Below are 22359 nucleotides of genomic sequence, written 5' to 3'. Positions count from 1 at the left end.
TAATGGCCAACAAGCTTTGTCAACCATAAACTAAAAGTACAACTATCAGGCTTGCAAACAAATTATAGTGTTCAAAAACCGTATGAATAGATTGCATTAAAAATATTTTGTAGTTGCATTTATCAAGGCAATTTCCTTAGTAGGTGACGTCAGAGGTCGCCATGCGGGAGAAGTCTGACTTCAGCGACGATAAATAAGCTTCCCACAAGGAATTACCAGTTGGAGGGCCGTTCAAATGTTTTTTCCCCCCAGTCTTATGTGGTAAAGAATGATGAATATCATCTTTACATGTCCCATTATGGCGTCTGAGCGCACGGGCAGCGCCAGTGAGGCAATCTCCATTTTGAAGTAGTACCTTTCCTTCTCTACTACTTCTGAGTTGGCAAAAAAAAACTGCAAGGGTGTGTACTGTCAGTATGTTGCCTTTATACCTCTTCAAACAAGGTTAGTGATTTAATGCCAACTATATTTATGGAACGTTTGCTCACGTGTGTAATTCATTGGCTGATGACCTGGATGGAATCGTGTGATCCTTCCTTCACCGATGGGAAGGCCCACCCAATTGGCCCACCCAGTTCACCATTTAAAATGGTGGAAGCCCTCAAGGGCAATGTACATTCCAAATTGGGTTTTATCTATCTAGAGTCCTATCTAACTCTGGTGGGAAATTCTCACTTCCCACTTGGTTACTAATGCAGCAATCAAGCCTTACAAGATTAGTGACATGGGCATGTATAGCTCGCTATATGGACCAATAGAAATACTTGATGTAAGGCAGGTGCTTAAAAACCTCGATACTCCCCATCCTGGATCCGGGAGCGTAATCATCGACTGACACTAATTAGAATAACGCAACGGACATAAATATTACTCGAAAATATTCCTATTCATGAAAATCACAAGTGAAATATATTGAGACACAGCTTAGCCTTTGGTAATCACCCTGTCATCTCAGATTTTCAAAATATGCTTTACAGCCAAAGCAAGACAAGCATTTGTGTAAGATTATCGATAGCCTAGCATAGCATTATGGGGCGGCAGGGTAGCCTAGTGGTTAGAGCGTTGGTCTAGTAACCGGAAGGTTGCAAGTTCAAACCCCCGAGCTGACAAGGTACAAATCTGTCGTTCTGCCCCTGAACAGGCAGTTAACCCACTGTTCCTAGGCCGTCATTGAAAATAAGAATTTGTTCTTAACTGACTTGACTAGTTAAATAAAGGTAAAATAAAAAAATAAAAAAAATTATGTCCAGCTAGCAGCAGGTAACTTGGTCACGGAAATCAGAAAAGCAATCAAATTAAATTGTTTACCTTTTGAGCTTCAGGTGTTTTCACTCACGAGACTCCCAGTTAGACTACTGCAAATGCCTTTTTTTTACTGCCTTTTTTCCAAAAATATAATTTTTGTAGGTGAAATACCTCAGTTTGTTTCTCATTTGGCTGAGAAATCGACCGGAAATTGCGGTCACGAAAACGCTGAAAAATATTCCAAATTAGCTCCATAATAGACAGAAACATGGCAAACGTTGTTTATAATCAATCCTCAAGGTGTTTTTCAAATATCTATTCGATAATATATCCACCGGGACAATTGGTTTTTCAGTAGGACCAATTTGGAAAAATGGCTACCTCTGTATTTTACGCGAGAATCACTCTGTGGAGCATCAGGTGACCACTTACACAATGTAGCCGCTTACGGGTATTCTTCAACATAAACGCGTAAAACTACGTCACAATGCTGTAGACACCTTGGGGAATACGTAGAAAAAGTAATCTGGTTGATAGCCCATTCACTGCTCAATAGGGACGCATTGGAACGCAGAGCTTTCAAAACATGAGTCACTTCCGGATTGGATTTTTCTCAGGCTTTCGCCTGCAATATCAGTTCTGTTATACTCAGACAATATTTTTACAGTTTTGGAAACTTTAGTGTTTTCTATCCTAAGCTGTCAATTACATGCATATTCTAGCATCTTGTCCTGACAAAATATCCCGTTTACTTTGGGTACGTTATTTTTCCAAAAATGAAAATACTGCCCCCTAGTCACAACAGGTTTTAATGTACTAAAGTGAAATGGTGCCCTTTTTTATTTATAGTATATAGATTATGGTTTGGAGATCGGGTTGCAATTGTGTCATTTGTTCAGTATTACTAAAACCAACCTACAGTTCCAACTTGGAATATCTGATAAGGATTCAAATAATGATTACAATTCACAGTGAAAATATTTTATTCATGAACATTAAATCCAACAAGTGTTAAGCATAATTAAAGCCAGGGTTTCATTCTAGTGTCACGTGTGAAAATACTCAAGTTATTGCCACTTGTAAAGTACATGCATTGGAATTTCTCCAACAACAAAAAAAGTGTTGCTTAGCAATTAGTGCTGAAAGTCATTTTGGTTTCTTTTTTTTCTTTTTCTTTTTTTACATTCATAATGACATTTGAAAAATGGAAATGACTATGAAATAATACAATTTTGTATATTACTTGCTTTTTATTTAACTAGTGTTATTTTTAATTCCTCAGTCATCTCATCTCTGTGCAGGCAGTAGCAATCAAACAGCCAGACAACATTCTCTGTGCACCCCATACTGTACTGTCTTTAGTCCTCCTATATAGCTAGGCATGCTGCAGAGCTGTCTGACAATCATTTTACTAGTTCTTCAAAGTAGATCGGGCATACTTTTATGAACTGTCTTTATCCCTCTCTTGGTTGTGTTCTTCTCTCATGTGTGTCTAACATAGCAGGCATAAACGTGTATTCATCTCGGTCCGAGCCTGGAAAAATGGGCTCTGGATTATGGTCATTGCAGTTAATTACCACATTGTTGTACTGAACTAGGCTGATTTTTTTTATTTTTATGAAAAACTACAACTCGGCTAGCTGGGCTCATGAAAAAAACTAAATGGAATTCAAGTAATTGAACCGAATTTGTCCAATTAGTTGTTTAACTGATTTTTTTGTTGTTGGGGTTAATCACTCAGATCTACTGAAAATATTTTAAGAAAACACACCTGTACATAATACACCCCCCCTTCTCCCACATATGTAAGACAAGAAATTGCACTTTGATGGTACCCTCTATAGTGTTGCTCTTCCATATGAGCTCTGTTGGCCCAAGTCTACTCGAGGAAGGCCTGTCGCGCTTGGTTAAACAGCTCAGCTGTTTAACAGCTCAGCTGCTGTGGCGGTCCCTGTCAAAGACGCCTTTGTGTGGGTTGGAGTAAAAACCCTTCCGCAAACAAGCCTATGTGGGTCTATTGAGTTCAACACAACTGTCAGTGAAATTATTTCACCCTTGAAATGCTGCAACGTCCACACCACCGCTTACATATAGCCTAGCAGCAACTGGAACAAATTGCATTTTAATTATTAGTAGTATACTTGTTTGTGTTGACATTCTGATAATATACTTGCTTTGTCATGTCTTTATTTTATGATTATCTGGCACAGGTGTGGAACGTAACCCAGCTTTTGAATGGAGCAGCAACCTGCCTATCGAGTATTAATGTGATAGGCTGCTGAAATAGTGTTATTTTAGCAGCATTGTAGGGTACTACCTGTCAGCAGAACATGTATATAGACAGGCTGAAAAGTAAAGCATACTGGAGCATGCACTACACTGAAATGGCCGCATAATTTCAAATGAGGACCGAAGACAAACCCAGCTGGGAAAAGATATAGCCTGTCCGAAATGGCACCATATTCCCTATCACCCTATGCTATTTGGTATGCAGCTTAAGTCTAAGCAAAAGACACTGAGCCTCATTGGCTCTTTTTAGTGCCAACGATTATCTACTCTCAATGTGTCAATTAAAGGAGGCCAAAACAAAACTTTAAAAAAAGCCTAATTCAATAATAGATCTAATTGGAAATCGTCCAATATCTTCCTATTTAAGCCCAGTCAACTTGTCTGTCTGGACAATCCTCTGTTTGTCCACCCCTTACTGACAGTTGGACCCCCCCCTCAGGACAGAACCATCTACCAACCACACCCCTCCCTCTCCCTCCTTAACCCAATTTGTAAAAACACAACAGATAAGTCTGTCTCGGAACAGGCCCCAGAGTGCTTGTTCGTGTTCAACAGGGCACATCGAATAAATACATTTAGCAACAGAAATTAATTTGTGCTGTGGGTCCAGGTAGTAGCATCTCCCCCTTTCACCCGGTTTGAAAGCAAATTCTCCACACTGAACACGGCCATGTCGGACGGCAGTTTTGGACTGCATTTCATCATGTGAAGGCCCCCTCTCTTGCCTTGTCTTTAGGGTTGCAAGACTTTGGTAACTTAACCAAAATCCTCAGGTTTTCTAGAAATCCTGGTTGGAGGATTCCTGGATTTCTTGCCTATTCCTTCCTGATTCTGTTAATCTTCCAACCAGTTTACGGAATCTTGAAAAAGCTTATGGAATTTTTCGAACCTACTTTAAGCCCATTACCACGCTGACTCCAATCTTTTTGGCTGTAAGTGACCTTACCGAACTGCCACTATCACCTCACACACAGCAGCCATTACAACTGTGGATCTGGGTCAATTCTCCCAGCTCCACTGACCCCCAAGGCCCCAGCCTCTCACCACATCCAAGCCAGTGCTAAGTGTAAACAGTGTACACACACTAGGGATGTGACAAATTAACAATTTTGCTCAACCTTTAAACTGCACATTTTTTACATGTTGTTTTCTGTTAAAATTTGAAGAAAAAAAATCTTAAAATCCAATGTAAATTCACAATGCAGAATAATGGTCCTGTTACGCATGCAGGACCGCTAAGGCCGGGCAATGAAGTTATATCTACCGCAGTCATATACCCTTGAATGCAACTCGGCTACTACAAGTGTACACTGGATTTTTAACGACGACACGAAACCTTCTCTGGAGATAGTTTCGAAGCGCCACTGAACGGGTATTTTACTTGTCTGTAAAGGAATGCTGCTTCTGAAAGGAATGCCGTCCACTAGGCGACCAGAACTGTCAATCAAATAATCTTGAGCTGCTTGCTCGCAGACCACTCTTTCCTAAAAAAAACTACTTTAAAGTTAGTTAAATACTGTGACTTACCAAGACATTTAGTAGAAAGATGAGTCGATTCATAGCGGAAAAGGTTCTGAAGCCCTATTCGAGCGGCTTTTTTAAATTATTATTTTTTATTTCACCTTTATTTAACCAGGTAGGCTAGTTGAGAACAAGTTCTCATTTGCAACTGCGACCTGGCCAAGATAAAGCATAGCAGTGTGAACAGACAACAGAGTTACACATGGAGTAAACAATTAACAAGTCAATAACACATTAGAAAAAAAGAAATAAAAAAAAGTATACATTGTGTGCAAAAGGCATGAGGAGGTAGGCGAATAATTACAATTTTGCAGATTAACACTGGAGTGATAAATGATCAGATGGTCATGTACAGGTGTGCAAAAGAGCAGAAAAGTAAATAAATATAAACAGTATGGGGATGAGGTAGGTGAAAATGGGTGGGCTATTTACCAATAGACTATGTACAGCTGCAGCGATCGGTTAGCTGCTCAGATAGCAGATGTTTGAAGTTGGTGAGGGAGATAAAAGTCTCCAACTTCAGCGATTTTTGCAATTCGTTCCAGTCACAGGCAGCAGAGAACTGGAATGAAAGGTGGCCAAATGAGGTGTTGGCTTTAGGGATGATCAGTGAGATACACCTGCTGGAGCGCGTGCTACGGGTGGGTGTTGCCATCGTGACCAGTGAACTGAGATAAGGTGGAGCTTTACCTAGCATGGACTTGTAGATGACCTGGAGCCAGTGGGTCTGGCGACGAATATGTAGCGAGGGCCAGCCGACTAGAGCATACAGGTCGCAGTGGTGGGTGGTATAAGGTGCTTTAGTAACAAAACGGATGGCACTGTGATAAACTGCATCCAGTTTGCTGAGTAGAGAAGCTATTTTGTAGATGACATCGCCGAAGTCGAGGATCGGTAGGATAGTCAGTTCTACTAGGGTAAGTTTGGCGGCGTGAGTGAAGGAGGCTTTGTTGCGGAATAGAAAGTCGATTTGATTTTTAGATTGAAGATGTTTGTTCGGTTTGTCTCAGTTGTTGAAGCCTGTAAATATTTGTATGCACATATGTTATGTTTGCTGAAAATAAACACAGTTGACAGTGAGTACTTTTTTTTGCTAAGTTTATATTTTAATCTTTAACTAGGCAAGTCGGTTAAGAACATTCTTATTTACAATGACTGCCTACCGGGGAACAGTGGGTTAACTGCCTTGTAAAGGGGCAGAATTACTTTTTTTACCATGTCAGCTCGGGATTTGATCCAGCAACCTTTCAGTTACTGGCCCAACGCTCTAACCACCTAGGCTACGGCAGGTCGGCCACCAGACAGACTGAATCAGGACCGTGTACTAGGCCTATCTATCAGCAATAAAAAGCTGTATTTCCTGGCTTGCAATGTCTTGCAACGTCAGTAAAGCAGGGCCTATCACCAATGAGTAGGCTAGGATATTCTATACGCTACAGACTGAACACACGCTCGCAACATTAGTGTAGAGAGAGGGCAGGCGAGCCAGCTGCAATGTGATTTAACATTTTGTGGGGAGGGGACGATGACAATTTCAGTTAGAGATCCCAATTTCATTCAAAAGTTCACACACACAGGCCAACTGAATACCGTTTACAGTTATAGTGGGAGTTAATCTCACGATTACCCATGTAGCCTACTGGCTACTAACACAGGAATGCAAGGGGTTGTTTTTGACAGCAAAGTTCCCCGCTGACTTGGATCAAGCCCAAAGCTTTTAGGAGGATCTGCTGTCTGCCCTGCTGTTTAGTGTTTTATTTTTATTCTGGTTAATTTACTAAGGTTACTGTAATACTGTTACGAGGAGTGATTGAGAGAAAATTAGTTTCAGACTGGGGGGGTAGCCTATGAGCTAGTAATATTATTGTCTGAGTGCTGGTGGGGAAGTCTGCATTAAATACAGAGTGCAGAATAGACCTGTCTGATTTGCATCAGTCATCGCCATGCAGAAACTTGCCACTCACATTTTTAAAAATAGTTTTTGAATCCACAAATTGCAATACAGTCGACGGATTCAAACATTTATTTCAAAGGACATATCTGGACACTTATGGCTACAGAAAGCACTTCTACATACAGCTAAGCTGCCTATGATAGACACTTGTTAAAAAAAATGTAAAACAAACCACACTGAAGTAGAAAAACTAGTTTCTAGCACGTTCAGTTGCCTATACAGTCAGTGACAACCCACATGGCCTCAGACCACAGATCACTGCATTATAAATGTCAAAAGGCATGTGGCCAGTACTAGCTAATTAGAGAGGTATAAAGTTACCTTTGCTTGTTAGGTAGCACATTTTGTTTTTCGGGTTTGCAATGCTTGACTTGGCAGAACCCTATTTTCCTCTCTGCTCTCTTCCTTTTCTTCCTGTTTCCAATTGGCCAGGCCTGTTTTTGGCTGGTTGACATTGGTCTTTCCCTAATTTACTGCTCTGGCATGTGCCTATTTGAAGGGAGTTGGAGGAGGACGAGAGACTTGGTCAGTTGTTTACAGGCCCAGGGAGTGGTTCTGACCAATGGTAGGCCGGCCCACGCTTGTGTTTAGAATCAGAGAGCGAGGACTCTTCCTGTGTATGTGCATACTGTACAGCAATCTGTTACAGCTTTTACACCCTGTAGGAATTCTCTTCACTTGTTCCATGTACTGACTGCTAGCTCATTTGAAAGATTGACGTACCTGTGGGGTCCTGGCTCATACATCCCTTCTAGGAGAGCAGGCACACAGGCTTTGTCCCAAAGTGCACTACTTTTAAACCGGGCCCACTGGGCTCAGAAGTAGTGCAATATCTAGGGACCAGGGTGCCATTTTGAATTTAGGCACACACAGCACTCATGGCCAGTAAAAGTAGTTTGGCTGGTGCTAGCTCCACTCCAGTCTCCAGACAGTGCTGGATCTGCTCTGTGGTTGGGCCACCCTCCTTGTCCCTGTAATCTATAGGGCCATACCTCCTCTTAGGGCTCTCCAGTGGGCTTTGTAGGAGGGCTCTGGGGTATTCGTTACACCCTTAGAAATTCCTGCTCCTCTTGAGGGGTCATTTGACTGGCTGGGCCCAACACTGCCATATGTAGTCAGACCCATGCAGAGGATTAGCGACAAGGAGGATTGAAGAAGCCCCCACGTCAGCATCCCCCCCATATGCCCTTTGCTTGCCCCCACCACTACTAGGGCTCCACTTCATTTGTTATTGTTCCCACAGGATGCTTACTGTACACTGGGACTTGTCCTTTTCCCTGGCTCCATACACATGAGGGAATTATATTTTTTGTTAATCCTCTAACAGTCTTAACTACTGCACCTGTGGGCTGAATGGCTGGTGAGTGCAGGAGAGTGTGTCTGTCAGTGTGGCTTGTGTTGTGTGGTCCGTGTCCATAATAAAATGGGATTAGTGGGTTTCGCTGGTGTTGTAAGGGCAGAGGCCTTTTGAGTCTTCTGTGTGCACAGGCTACCATGTGCCTGCTAAAAGGGTCGCCGCACAACTGTTTAATATTTGGAAGTTGGCCAACTATGCTGGGGTAGTCCTGGTATAGTAAGGCAGTGTGTCTTACTGTGATTGGCATAATGCATGTAATTATCTCATTCTCCTGGTCTGTTATTGTAGCTCAAAGGTGTTTCGAGACTTAGGTGTAGACTATTAGGTGTGTTTTGGTTTGCATATGTTGTGTACGTGAGGACTAGCCTCTGTAAATCACTTTATTAAGCTATGTAGTGTGAGCAGCCACCAGCTGGTAACGTCCCACGGGGTCTGAGCATGCTCTGCTGTTTGAGCTGACGTGTTGTTGATGTTAGAGCTGGAGAGATTGAAGCGCTATCGTTGACCAAACCATTGGCTAGTCGTTTATCACTAGAATGCAAACCCTTAGGACTGATGGGTTATGCTTAACAGACCAATATTGATCAGAACTGACCTCCGTTCACCCCATTCTTGAGTTGACCTGATAAAATAAGGCTTTATCGTAAAATAGGGAGGAGGCTCGACACTGGACAGATGAAGGTAACGGCCTAGTCTAAAGCTGGACTGTTGACCATTAAGACACCTTTTTATGATTCTGGCTTCATGGGTCTAAGCAGTTTGGTTAGTAAAGCTCTTAAACTCTGTAGGGCCCCATTCGATCGTGCAGTTGATATCATTGCATAATTTTGTTAAAGTAGCAATCAGCAGTTTAAACAACAAAGATCTCCCTGCCACTGTTGGACTAAAGCTGGGGGAGAGGCTGGAGAAATGGAACCACTCTCAAATGTATAAACCGAGCTATCAATGCAAGGACTAGTTTTTATCATGTTTTGAGGCTATACAGTGTTTGTTTACGAACATTGGAGAAAAACAAGCGCATGTTTTGGATTCTGATGGGAAAGGACAGTTCAACTAAGATCATGAGGCATTTATAGGTTATATTCAAGATTCAATGGTTACTTGTAATTAATTTAAAGTCACAAAATTGATTGACTTCAGATGGACCCTTTTAAAAAAAAAAATATATTTTTTAAGCCACAGCACACAAAAATAGACACGGGCACATTTTTGACATGGCAGAACCGTGTCCGATGTGAAGCACCTAGTGGTTGTTGGTTTAAAAGGTGCAATGTGCAGAAATTGCTCCGCCACGGTATACTGGGGTATTTGGAAATAACCACGAGATGGTTTTTCAATACAGTTGAAACTATTTGTTCAAAGTTTTTCTGTAAATTATCATATTTGTAGCTACGTTAAACACACGCAGTCAACTAGGAGATAAGATCACATTCTTCATTTCACCTGTCACATTATTTTACATTATGAAGCTTACTGTTGAGCCAGTCATGTGTTTGCCAATAACACGATGGGAGGAAGCGGGAGTAGGTGAGTCCAACTGTGTATTGACAGGTGGGCCAGTAATCGGAAGGTCACTGCTTCAAATCGCAGAGCCGACTAGGTGAAAACTCTGTGCCCTTGAGCAAGCCACTTTACCAAAATTGGTTGTGTAAGTCACTCTGGCTAAGAGTGTCTGCTAAATGCCTAAAATGTCAATTTTCTGAGTTAGTTCATATTAAGAAATCGGTCAATTGAAATAAATTAATTCGGCCCTAATCTATCAATTTCACATGACTTGGAATAGATGTGCATCTGTTGGTCACAGATACCTTTAAAAAATAAAATTGGCCTCAGGATCTCGTCAGTATTTTTGTGGATTCAAATTGATAAAATGCTATTGTGTTCGTTGTCCATAGCTTGTCTGCCAATACCATAACCTCACAGCCATCATAGGGCACTCTGTTCACAATGTTGACATCAGCAAACTGCTCGCCCACTCGAAGCCATACATATGGTCTGTGGTTGTATGGCCATTGGAGGCAGCTTATGGTAGAGAAATTAACATTATCTGGCAACAGCTCTGGTAGACATTCCTGCAGTCAACATCTGTGGCATTGTGTTTGTGATAACTGCACATTTTAGTGGCCTTTTGTCCCAGAACAAGGTGCACCTGTGTAATGATCATGCAGTTTCAGAAGCTTCTTGATGCCACACCTATCAGGTGGATGGATTATCTTGGCAGAGGAGAAATGCTCACTTACAGGGATGTAAACAAATGTGTGCAAAACATTAGTAGATTTTCATGCATATGCAACATTTCTGTGATCTATTATTTCATGAAACATGGGACCAACACTTACATTTGCATTTATTTTGCTTCAGTAGATTAAGTTTAAAAAATTTGCTTCAATACAGTGATCAGGGGAGTGCAACTTTTTTCCTTCACAGAAAAATGCATTGGTGCAACACATTCGGCAGAAAATGGCTTCATTTTCATCGGATAACAGAAGTGCAATGCTATTTGGCTGGTGACCACAGTTTTTCATAGTAAGCTCATATACTTAAGGTCTTCTTTTCTAATGTTTATCCTAGAAAGAATGTAGCCAGCTACATTTCCTAATGTTTAGCTTAAATGTATCTTGCATTTTACCTGAGAAAAGTAGGCTACACCGAAAATTAGAGGAGAAAAGTAGCTACACAGCCGGAGCTCTTTTCTCAGTGGAGAAGTGCAACTGAAGCACAAAAATAGTCTTGAGACCGAGCAGAAATGACATTACCCCAAATTGATAGTTGATCTTGTCTCTTCGCTAGAGGCGGAGTTATGCGTCCTCCGAAACATGACCCGCCAAGCACCTCTGCTTCTTAACACTGCTCGCTTAACCCGGAAGCCAGCCACACCATTCAACTGACGAGCGCAGTCAGCGTGCAGGCGCCTGTCCTGCCACAAGGAGTTGCTAGAATGTGATGAGTCAAGGAAATCTCTTGGCCAAACTCTCCCCGAACCTGGGGCTCCCAGTCAAGGGTGGCACCTCAGGAGTGTAGCAAGATGTTTTTTGGGGTTTGTTATCTGTGGCTGAATTAATAAGGAAGACGGGGCATCAGTGTTAGCTTTCTGCCGTGTTTGAAAAATCTGTATAGATGCTGTTAGCTTCATTTCCTTGCGATTTTTTTTCTCTCCTCTCAGTTCTCTGCCCATCTGCCACCACTCTTCTCCGAGCAGAGCAGGTAGGCCTGTTGCCTTAGCGACTCCAGAGTTCACACAGACAGTGTGTACACATGCTGCTCCAGAGCCAGTACTGTTCTTCCTTCAGACAAGCATGCGTCAACTTTGTTCAATGTCTCTCATTCACATTCGCTTGTAAGTTTCCAAACGTACTAAAAATGACAGCCTCCTACCTACATATGTATACCTTTTTATAAGTTAGATTGCTCGTCTTTGCAGTTTGTTTATTTTCGTTTGCGCTTGTTAGCATATTTAGCTAGCAGCCCCCATGGAAACTAAATCTCACATTTCTATGTGAATTTGGTCAGGTCGCCCAAAAAGTTATTGCAGCTTTAAGCTATTCTCAAAGGTTAACATGTGTCCTGTCCATTAAAAAGACACCAGTCTCAATTTACACTAGACATTGTCCACGGTGCCAAAATAACGTTGCAGGTATGAGAGAATGCGTTATCTGTAAGGGAAATGAGTCTCTTTTGAACATCGAGTTGTGAATATTTTCCTTGACTGACTGGCTCTCTCTCTGTAATCCTTTAGTTATCTCATGACTGACTGGACACGTTTCTCATACTTGGGGATTCTGCTTGTGTAATTTGTGGTAGAAGTGCTGGCAGTTGACATTCAAATAGTTGTCATGTTTCCACAGACCTCTAAATCTTCTGAATATCCATCTCCATAATTTTCAACACTGAATGTAGGCTACACAACCAAATGTATACCTCCTGTTGTCAAAGGTGTATTATTGTCTTTGTTCCCCTGTGGCCACTGGAAGAACTGCACAAAAATTGTTTAATAAAAAAAAATATATAATATGCATGTATTTAAGCCAACCAGGGTTCAGTCCTGCCGATTCAATGTTATTCATATTTACATGTAATTGATTAAACTCCATACTGGACCTTTTAAACTCACTGCCTGTCCTTGTATCCAATTGCAGGGGTGTTATCCTTCGACGATGTGGACCATCCCTATGGCGATGAGGACGAGGCTGCGCTCGAGGCGGAGGTGAACGGCAACTGGACGCCACAGGAGAAGGCGCTCCACGAGGCACGGCTCAAGGCCAAGGCCAAGCGGCGTGTGCGCAAATCGTCATCCCGCAGCGAGTCGCTCTCTGAGTCGCTGTCGGGTGAGCTGGCCGACGGCGACTCCTACAGCTCCAAGGGCAAGGTGCCCGTCCCCAACGACCGCAAGTCCAGGACAGGCAAGGGCCGTGGCCTGCCCAAGAAAGGTATGTGCTAATAACCTTTGAGATGGAAGACTAAATGGGGCCTGCCTTTGAAAGGTCGGTGCTAGGCTAATAATGCTAACTATGCTAATAATGGTTGAGATGGAAGTAATTTACTCTAAGCTCTGGTGGTCTCGTGCTAGTTTTGGTCTGGGGCCATAACAGTTTGTTTAGGATTGAAGTCTGGTAAACTGATCATAGAGCAGTAATCTCCCTGGGTTCACAAAACCCATATTCTAAACGTGTCTATAGTGCTAACTGACTAGCACTGATGTTGATGTGGTCCTTACACTACAGGTGGCGCAGGGGGTAAAGGTGTGTGGGGAGCAGCCGGGATGGTGTACGAGGTAGAGGAACCAGATGTCAAGGACCCCAACTACGACGAGGTTGCACAGGTGAGGTGTACGTGTGTGAACAACATGAGCGCTCTCCTACCCCAACCTATACAATAGAGCCTCTGCACGCACCCCTCTTCTCCTGTACACCAGTGTCCAATGTTGTTACGACAACAGTTGCTTAGATGAGGGGTCTACTATGGGCCAGGTTCTTTCGGTCTGAGGGTTGTTGCTTATAATTTTTTATTTTTTACTTTAAACACATCAGTTAAAAGTGGATGTCACAGGATTTGTTTGCTATCCTGTGTAGTGGGAAAGTGCCTCCAAGGCTAATGTTTAAGAGAACCTAGAAAAAGAACGGTGCAAATTGCAGTTTGGCCTTGAGTGCTGCTGTTTCAGAAACAGTACTGGAGCAGTTGTCCTGTGGCAGCAGATAACTAGGACAGAGTTGGTGACACTGTAGCGCAGCTCTACTGACCTCTAAAAGAATATAGCCCTATGGGCCTGCCCCTGGTCAAAAGTAGTGCACTCTATAGGGAATAGGATGCCATTTGGACGCAACATTCTCTTGAGACACACAGATCTGCTCTCCAGTATATCCCAGTAGTATTGTGTCTGGGATCCCCACTAGCTAGGTGGTTTGTGTCGTAAGGGAGTGGTTAGGGTCACATGGATCCTGTTTGACCCATGGGTCCTCCTCCCTTCCTGGAAGTAATCGCTCATCAATCACGGCTGGGTCTGTGGAAGTTAAATGGTATGATCAAATTCAATCAAGTTAGATCAATGGTTACTTTAAGGGAGTTGCAGAATATTTTAAAGTATTCCAACAATACCAGAACAGGTCATTGGTGCAGTCTGAACATTTGTGGTTATTCTTAAAGGTCAAGTATACTTCTGAAACCGGGAGGGGAAAACAGGAAAGTGAGTCAGTGTATTGGGTAATGGCTGAAACCCTCCCTCTAGTGATATTTTCCCCTCTTTTCAACGCAGGTCAAAACAATAGAGGTCTCACACTCCGCTCTAGTTTCCTGAAGCCCTGCTCACTGAGGAAGTTTGTTTTCTCTTGTATCAGCCAAAGGCACTCATCTGCTCGTGTTTAGAAAAACCTTTCACCAGAGCGACTGGGGTGTTAATATTAGAAGTTTTAGAAGTACACTGTATGTTGGCAGCACTTGGCACAGAACTGCTGTCTGCTGTTACGTTTGCCATATCCCGGCCATTCAGCCTAAATATGATGGCAGTTATTGACCCCTGCAATATACCTTAAAGGCCCAGTGCAGTCAGTGATTTTTCTTCCTGTGTTTTACATAGATTTTGACCCAAGGTTGGAATAGTACTGTGAAATTGTACACATTTTTAGTTTAAAAACTGTTTGAAAAGACCACCTGACATTTCTGCCTGTTTTGGTGGGAGGGAGTTTTGGCCTTCCATGGTGACGTCACTATGTAGTAAATTAGTTTTCGCCTCACCACTTGGACAGATCTAACAGAATTCTTGCTTGAAAGGTTGCTCTTTGCTAAAAAGCCATTTTATTTATTTTTTACCATTTAATTGAAAACAATCACAGTAAGGTACTTCATTGTTACCCAGAAATGGTTTGATATTGAAATAACAACAGCTGCATTGGACTTAACAAATGCATCAGTAGCATTTCAGAATTACAGGCTAATCCTGCCTAATGAGCGGGCCGGCCATGTTATTAGATGGCTATTCCTGACCTATAATGTCTGTTTCATTTTGAAGGGAGACACTGTGTACGCAACAGTTGTTCCAGAGGTGGACGAGAGGGAACTGGAGAAGACAGTCAACCCCATCGTACGGGAGTACTTTGAGCATGGGGACACAAAAGAGGTCCAAGTAAGTGTTTGATGTTGTACTAAAGAGAGGAAGAGGTTGGTTATTTGAGGTGATGGTGCATCCATTTTTGTTTACTGTTTTGTCTCTACCACGCAGAGTTCCGCCATATCATTTTACTTCACGTTAACTGTCTTTATGTGCGTGTTTCTCTTTCTGTGTGTGTACCCTACCCCCTCTTCCACTCCCAGATGCTGCTGAAGGAGCTGAACCTGGGCCACCACAAGTACGAGTTCTCCAGCCTGGCAGTGTCCCTGTCTCTAGAGGGGAAGGCCAGCCACCGGGAGCTCACCTCCAGGCTGCTCCGTGACCTGGTCGGCAAGGTGCTCTCGGAGTCCGACATGGCCCGCGCCTTCGACAAGATCCTCAAAGAGCTGCCCGATCTTATGCTGGACACGCCAGAGGCTCCACAGGTACTGGATTGGGGGAAAATACATCGTCTTCATCACAAATGGCACTTTATTCCCTATTTAGTACACTACTTTTGACCAGGGCCCAAGGGTCTCTGGTCTGAAGTGGTGCACTACATAAGGAATAAATAGGGAGCCATTTGTTATGCAGTCTTTGTACATTTTCCTTAAGACAAATTATAATTTGTCATGCTGCTTTAAACCCAACCCCATTTTTTATTTACTTAGAATAACCGATCATATACCGTAGGTTTAACATTTAACTCTCTCCAACTCTACAGATGCTGGGACAGTTTATTGCCCGAGCCATTGCAGACCACGCTCTACCTATGGCATTCCTGGACCGCTACAAAGGCAAGGTGGACTGCGACCACGCTAGGTGAGCAGGGGTTAGAGGTCAATTCTTATTATAAATGTTGATGAAAATTCAAGTGTTATGCATGAAACTTTAGATAAACGTCTACCTTAATGCAACCGCTGTCAGATTTTCTTTAAACTTCGGAAAAATCATAATCTGAGAACAGCGCTCAGAGCCCAAACCAGCCAGAGAAATATCCACCATGTAGGGTATTCAACATTATTCATAAATAGCATTATAAATATTCACTTACCTTTGATCTTCATCAGAATGCACTCCCAGGAATCGTAGTTCCACAATAAATGCTTGTTTTGTTCGATAATGTCCATCATTTATGTCCAATAGCTTCTTTTGTTAAGGCGCTTGGTAAACAAATCCAAAAGCGCGATCTGGTCCAGTTGGATTAAAAGTTCAAAAAGTTATATTACAGGGTGAAGAAACTTGTCAAACTAAGTATAGAATCAATCTTTAGGATGTTTTTATCATAAAAGTTAAATTATGTTCCAACCGGAGAATTCCATTGTAACGAGAGCTACCTCATGTGAAAGCGCGTGACTGAGAACGAGGCTGCAGGCAGACCCCTTAGTCAAACCGCTCCCATCCGGCCCCCCTTCACATGAGAAGACTGAAACAAAGTTCTAAAGACGGTTGACATCTAGTGGAAGCCTTAGGAAGTGCAAAATAACCCATATCCCACTGTATTCGATAGGGGTGAGTTCAAAAACTACAAATCTCAGATTTCCCAATTCCTATTTGGATTTTTTCTCAGGTTTTTGCCTTGTGAGTTCTGTTATACTCACAGACATCATTCAAACAGTTTTAGAAACTTCAGTGTTTTCTATCCAATACTAATAATAAAATGCATATATTAGCATCTGGGACTGAGTAGGAGGCAGTTCACTCTGGGCACGCTATTCATCCAAAAGTGAAAATGCTGCCCCCTATCCCAAAGAAATTGACCTTAGATATGTGGCCAACAAGGAACATGGGGGAATAGCCCACTCCACATCAAAGCGGTGGTTACCTACCTCTGTCGCTGATGTCGTCAGATAAATCGCTTAAGAACCGCCTGATAAGGGGTCAGGGTAAATGTTTCCGTCTTCTCACCATGAAAGCGTAGTCATTCTCCAAGCAACTGAATGATCCCTCTCCAGAACTGATTGTAGCCACATGTCATGCCTAGGATTACCATTTTTGGTTTTACCTAATGTTTAATCTCCCATTTTCTGTTAGCTGCACTACTCCAACCTGAGAATGCAAATTCCAATGCAAATTATACTGTTATTTATTCTGATGAGTTGGGAATGTCCATGTTGTAGTTAACCTGCTGTTACCGGACACTGTTTTGTAATACACATTCCCTGGCCAATTTTATTCAGAAAATCATTTTGTTCTGAATTCATGTGACCATGTTCAATATCTAGCCGTGACTTGACACGTTCCCCTTTTTCTCATTGCGTCTCCGTGGTTATGGTCACGAGGATGACTGCTGTGGTTATTCCCCTCCCCACAGAGCTGCGTTGGACCGCGCGGCGGTGCTCCTCTCCATGAAGAGGGAGATGGTGCGGCTAGACAACGTGTGGGGCGTGGGTGGTGGCCTCAGACCTGTCAAACACCTCGTCAAAGAGGTAAGAGGCCCTCGCTGCCAAGTAGACCTGGCTCCCTGCCTGCCAATCATCACATGCCAGTGTTGTGTCTTGTGACTCATAACAAAACATTCCAGTTAGACAAGCAACCTCCCATTCCGGATGTTGTCTCTGCATGCATGAAATGTGATGCCTTGTTGGAAGTGATAGGAGAAACCTAATGAGAATCAAATATGGGTAAATGGCAACACCTGGGTTTTGTTTATTATTTGAAGTGCAATATATTTCAGCTAACACCCATCTATCAGAGCTAGAAACATGCAAAACCAATCAATGGAGAGCTTTGTTATATTTCTCTGCAGCCTTTCATTGCGGGTCAACTGTATTTACACACAGTCGAGATTACCTTTTTGTTCTCTCCACCTGAACTGATACTCTCGGTGCAGAGAGACGGGCTCTGTCAGGCTGCGTCCCAAATGGCACCCTATTTACTATATAGTCCCGAAATGTAGTGCACTAAACATGGAATAGGGTGCCATTTGGACACATACTGCCTGTCTGGTGTTCTGGATCTGCACTTGTCTGTTATGTAACATAAACACAACAAGGCGGAGAGAGAACTGCATGCTGGGAAAAGAGCCACGGGAAGCACTGCTAGGCTGATGTCAGCACAATGCTGTCCCTCAGAGCTTGGATCTGACTGCAAAGCCTGGAACAAAGAGGCCAATACTCACTCTCACAGGGTAAACCGATGCACAGGGACACACACACACCTGAGTGCAGGTTTTCAAGTCATGAGGGGTGTGTGCATGCATTTGTATAGTCTAGAGGGGTCAAAGGGGCCTTTGCTCCCTGAACTAAATGGATAATTTGGCACCCGTGTGTGTGAATGTGCACGGCTGCACACACGCATGTGATGTGTCATCAATGAGTATGCAGAGCAAGAGTATTGTGTAACTCATTATACGTTAGTCTCTGTAGGCTGCAGACTCCAGACCAGGTTTAAATTTCCTGCCTGTCCTTGTTGGGCCTCAGGCCCTGATCGAGTGGGTCTTCACTGGGCTACAGAGGGCACACAGCCTGCCAGAACAGGAGCTACTAGTGTGCGTGCCAAATGGCACCTTATCGCCTGTATACTGCATTACTGACCAGAGCCCTACGGGTCCTGGCCAAAAGTAGTGCACAACATGGGGGATAGGGTTATTAGGGAAACAGATTTTGCCTCTTTCGTCTGGGTTTGATCAAATCGCTCTGCCACAGACTACATTGAAGTCAAGAGTATGGATATTAAGAGATTTGAATAGCAGTATCCCCCTGTTGCGTTTTCACACGGATTTGGTACTGTGGTGAGGCTCCCTGGAGCTTTCTTTCATGACCTGGAAATAACCATTTCAGGGTGTGATTTGACAACACGCTCCAAGAACCGGATGATACAGGGATGTGTGTGTAGAGTCAGACAAGTGCCCTTATTCCCCTGGGTGTGTGTAGAGTATATTTGTAAACAAAGCTGCCTGTGACTACTGCACAAACATTTAAGCCAGGGTTTATTGAATACCGTACCATTGAATACACAAACCGAATAGGACTGATAAGTCAGTGCTGTGAGTGACTAGGAGTCTTCGTGAGCATCCTTTGTGTCCCAAATGGCACCCTATATCCTTTAGTGTACTGCTTTTAACCAGAGCCCATAAGTAGTGCACTTTAAAGGGAATTGGGTCAGGGTGCCATTTGGGACACAAGTCTGTCTGTCTGGCTTCTCTTAATCTGGGCTTTTATCCCCCTTGGCCGTGCCTTTATGCCCTTATTCTCACTACTTAAACACCGTCTGCCAGAGGACCGGATTGGTATTGTATGGCAGTACCATGCTTACTGCTCAGGGGTGAAGCCTTGGTCACGAGATTGAAGATTGAACACCAGTAAACCCCCAGCGGCAGCAACCGCTGGAACCCTGCCCCCATTTCACTGCTTCACTATGGAGGGGGGTAGTCGGCAGTGTGCCTGCTCCAGCTGAGGGATGTTTGGAGAGGGTGTGTGTTTGGGGGGCTAGGTGTTCTCTCCTGCAAGTGCATTCCATAAGAGATTGTTTACAGCTGGGGCCGTACCAACAGAACCAATAAGGCTATCCCAGACAACAAAGACAAAAAATGTACTTGGTCGACTGAGTCTCTGTTCTTTCGACCAATCGATTGGTTACAAAAAAAAAATTCATATAGACACATCCTGTGTTTTAATCAAATATACGCACTGAGCTTGTCTGATGCTTTAAGTGCACCGTTTGATGAAATGACACATGACTAGAGGGAGTCCGACCGCAATTGATTTGATTGTGCCTGGCCGGGCTCAGACTTGCTGTGCCATAAAAAACAAAAGACTGACTGACCCACTGTGTCTCTCTTTCCCTGCTGCAGCGACCACGCTTTCGGTGGTGCTGAACCGGCAAAATAATTATAGCCATTTGACTGAACGGTTCTGTTACCAAAATGATTTGTTCAGGAAAAACATTCCTTATTCCCTCAACCCTTGCTCTCTTTACATGACAGGTGTATAAATTGCATCGGGCCTGACCTATAGCATATTACATTAATAAATTTGTTATAAACTCTGAACACCGGAATGCATATGTGAGAGCAAAATGGATGCAGATGACGTGAAAGTTGAAATGGGGGAAATCTTGGTATGGCTCTTAATTACAGCAAAGACTAAAGTCTCATGCATTTGTGAATGCAATTGCCGACATGGAGCGGTTTATTTATTGTTTACGCAAATTAGTCACTTATTTTAAAACTAAAATGCTTGATTGCATTTCAAATCATGACTCACATCTGCTGATGTAAAAATTGGTTTATAAATAGATTTATCAAAGTGCAAATACAGAAACCCAGCCTAAAACCCCAAATGGCAAGCAATGCAGATGTATAGGCATGGGGGCTATGAAAAACACCCTAGAGGTACCTGGCTCTGAGGTACCCGGGTGGGACACTGCCATTAACTTCATTGGGATAGGGGGCAGCATTTTCACTTTTGGATGAAAAGCATGCCCAGAGTAAACTGCCTCCTCAGTCCCAGATGCTAATATATGCATATTATTAGTAGTATTGGATAGAAAACGCTGCAGTTTCTAAAACTGTTTGAATGATGTCTGTGAGTATAACAGAACTCATATGGCAGGCAAAAACCTGAGAAAAAATTCAAACAGGAAGTGGAAAATCTGAGGTTTGTAGTTTTTCAACTCAGCCCCTATTGAAGATAGTGGGATATTGGTTGTTGCACTTCCCAAGGCCTCCACTAGATGTCAATCGTCTTTAGAATGTTGTTTGATGCTTCTACTATGAAGGGGGGCTGAATGAGAGGGGAATGAGTCAGAGGTCTGCCAGCAGCCACGAGCTCAGTCACGTGCATTCACATGAGGTAGCTCCCGTTCCATTGCTTTTCTACAGACAATGGAATTCTCCGGTTGGAACACAATTGAACTTTTATGATATAAACATCCTGAAGATTGATTTCAATACATCGTTGGATATGTTTCTACGACCAGTAATATAACTTTTTGGAACTTCTGTCCGACCTTTCCGCTGGAAGTTGCACGTACGTTAAGATTTGTTTATCAAACTCCCTAACAAAAGGAGGTATATGGACATAAATTATGAACTTTATCGAACAAATCAAACATTTATTGTGGAACTGGGATTCCTGGGAGTGCATTCTGATGATCATCAAAGGTAAGTGAATATTTATAATGCTATTTCTGACTAATGTTGACTGCGCAACATGGCGGATATTTATTTTGGCTGGTTTGGGCTCTGAGCTCCGTACTCAGATTATTGCATGGTATGCTTTTTCCGTAAAGTTTTTTTGAAATCTAACACAGCGGTTGCATTAGAGACGTTTATCTAAAGTTCCATGCATAACTTGTATTTTCATCAACATTTATAATGAGTATTTCTGTAAATTGATGTGGCTCTCTGCAAACTCACTGCATGTTTTGGAACTACTGAACATAACACGCCAATGTAAAATGAGATTTTTGGATATAAATATGCACTTTATCGAACAAAACATACATGTATTGTGTAACATGAAGTCCTATGAGTGTCATCTGATGAAGATCATCAAATGTTTTTCTGTGACTTGGTGGGGACCTAACAATCGTTTGTGGAGCTTCCCCTGTAAAGCATTTTTGAAATTCGACACTGGCTGGATTAACGAGAATTTTATCTTTAAAAGGGTGCCTAATAGTTGTATGTTTGAGAAATTTGATTTGAGATTTGTTGATTTGTATTTGGCGCCCTGCAATTGCATTGGCTGTTGGCTAGCGGAACCCCGTTCCCAGACAGGTTAAGGTCAGATTGTTTTTCAAGATGTTCATAGATGACCAGCAGGGTCAACTAGTAATCAGTGGTTGTAGAGGGTGTAACTGGTTATTACCTCAGGAGTAAATATCAGTTTGCTTTTTATAGCGGAGCAATCAGAGTTCTAAACAGCAGGAGAGGGAGAGTTGAAAACAGCAGCACGTCCAGTGAACAGGTCAGGGTTCCATAGCCGCAGGCAGAACAGTTGTCACTGGAGCAGCAGCACAACCAGGTGGACTGGGGACAGCTAGAAGTCATCAGGCATGGTCCTAGAGCACAGGTCCTCCGGGAGGAGAGGGAGAGCGTGAATTGGAGGGCGCATACTTAAATTCACACAGGACACCAGATGAGACAGGAGAATTACACCAGATATAACAGACTGACCCTAGCCCCCCCGGCACAGACTATTGCAGCATAGATACCCCCGGACAGGGCCAACCCGGCAGGATATCACCCCACCCACTATACACAGCCTCCACACCACTAGAGGGATAAACAGGCCAACGTACTACCCTGAGAAGGGGCTAATTATAGCCTACGAAGAGCTCCTACACCAGCACGACCCCGAGGGGGTGCAAAACCGGACATGATCACGTCAGTGACTCAACCCACTCAAGTGACACACTCCTCCAAGGGGAGGCATGAAAGAGCACTAGTAAGCCAGTGACCCAGCCCCG

At 43.0% G+C, this 22359-nt stretch overlaps 1 protein-coding gene across 1 annotated transcript in view; it reads left to right on the top strand.

Annotated features, from left to right (window-relative positions):
* LOC139418803 (programmed cell death protein 4-like) overlaps positions 1–22359 on the top strand; it is a 31841-nt gene that overhangs the window by 5546 nt on the left and 3936 nt on the right. Inside the window, exons 3-8 of the mRNA XM_071168518.1 lie at positions 12503–12793; positions 13088–13185; positions 14869–14982; positions 15171–15392; positions 15671–15768; positions 17261–17375. Coding sequence (XP_071024619.1) covers positions 12503–12793; positions 13088–13185; positions 14869–14982; positions 15171–15392; positions 15671–15768; positions 17261–17375 — 938 coding nt within the window. The remainder of the gene's footprint in view (positions 1–12502; positions 12794–13087; positions 13186–14868; positions 14983–15170; positions 15393–15670; positions 15769–17260; positions 17376–22359) is intronic.

Source organism: Oncorhynchus clarkii, chromosome 10, assembly GCF_045791955.1.
Source record: "Oncorhynchus clarkii lewisi isolate Uvic-CL-2024 chromosome 10, UVic_Ocla_1.0, whole genome shotgun sequence".
In the NCBI taxonomy this organism is placed as follows: Eukaryota; Metazoa; Chordata; class Actinopteri; order Salmoniformes; family Salmonidae; genus Oncorhynchus; species Oncorhynchus clarkii.
Note: the sequence above shows the minus strand (reverse complement) of the source record. Positions and strands in the feature narration are given on the sequence as shown.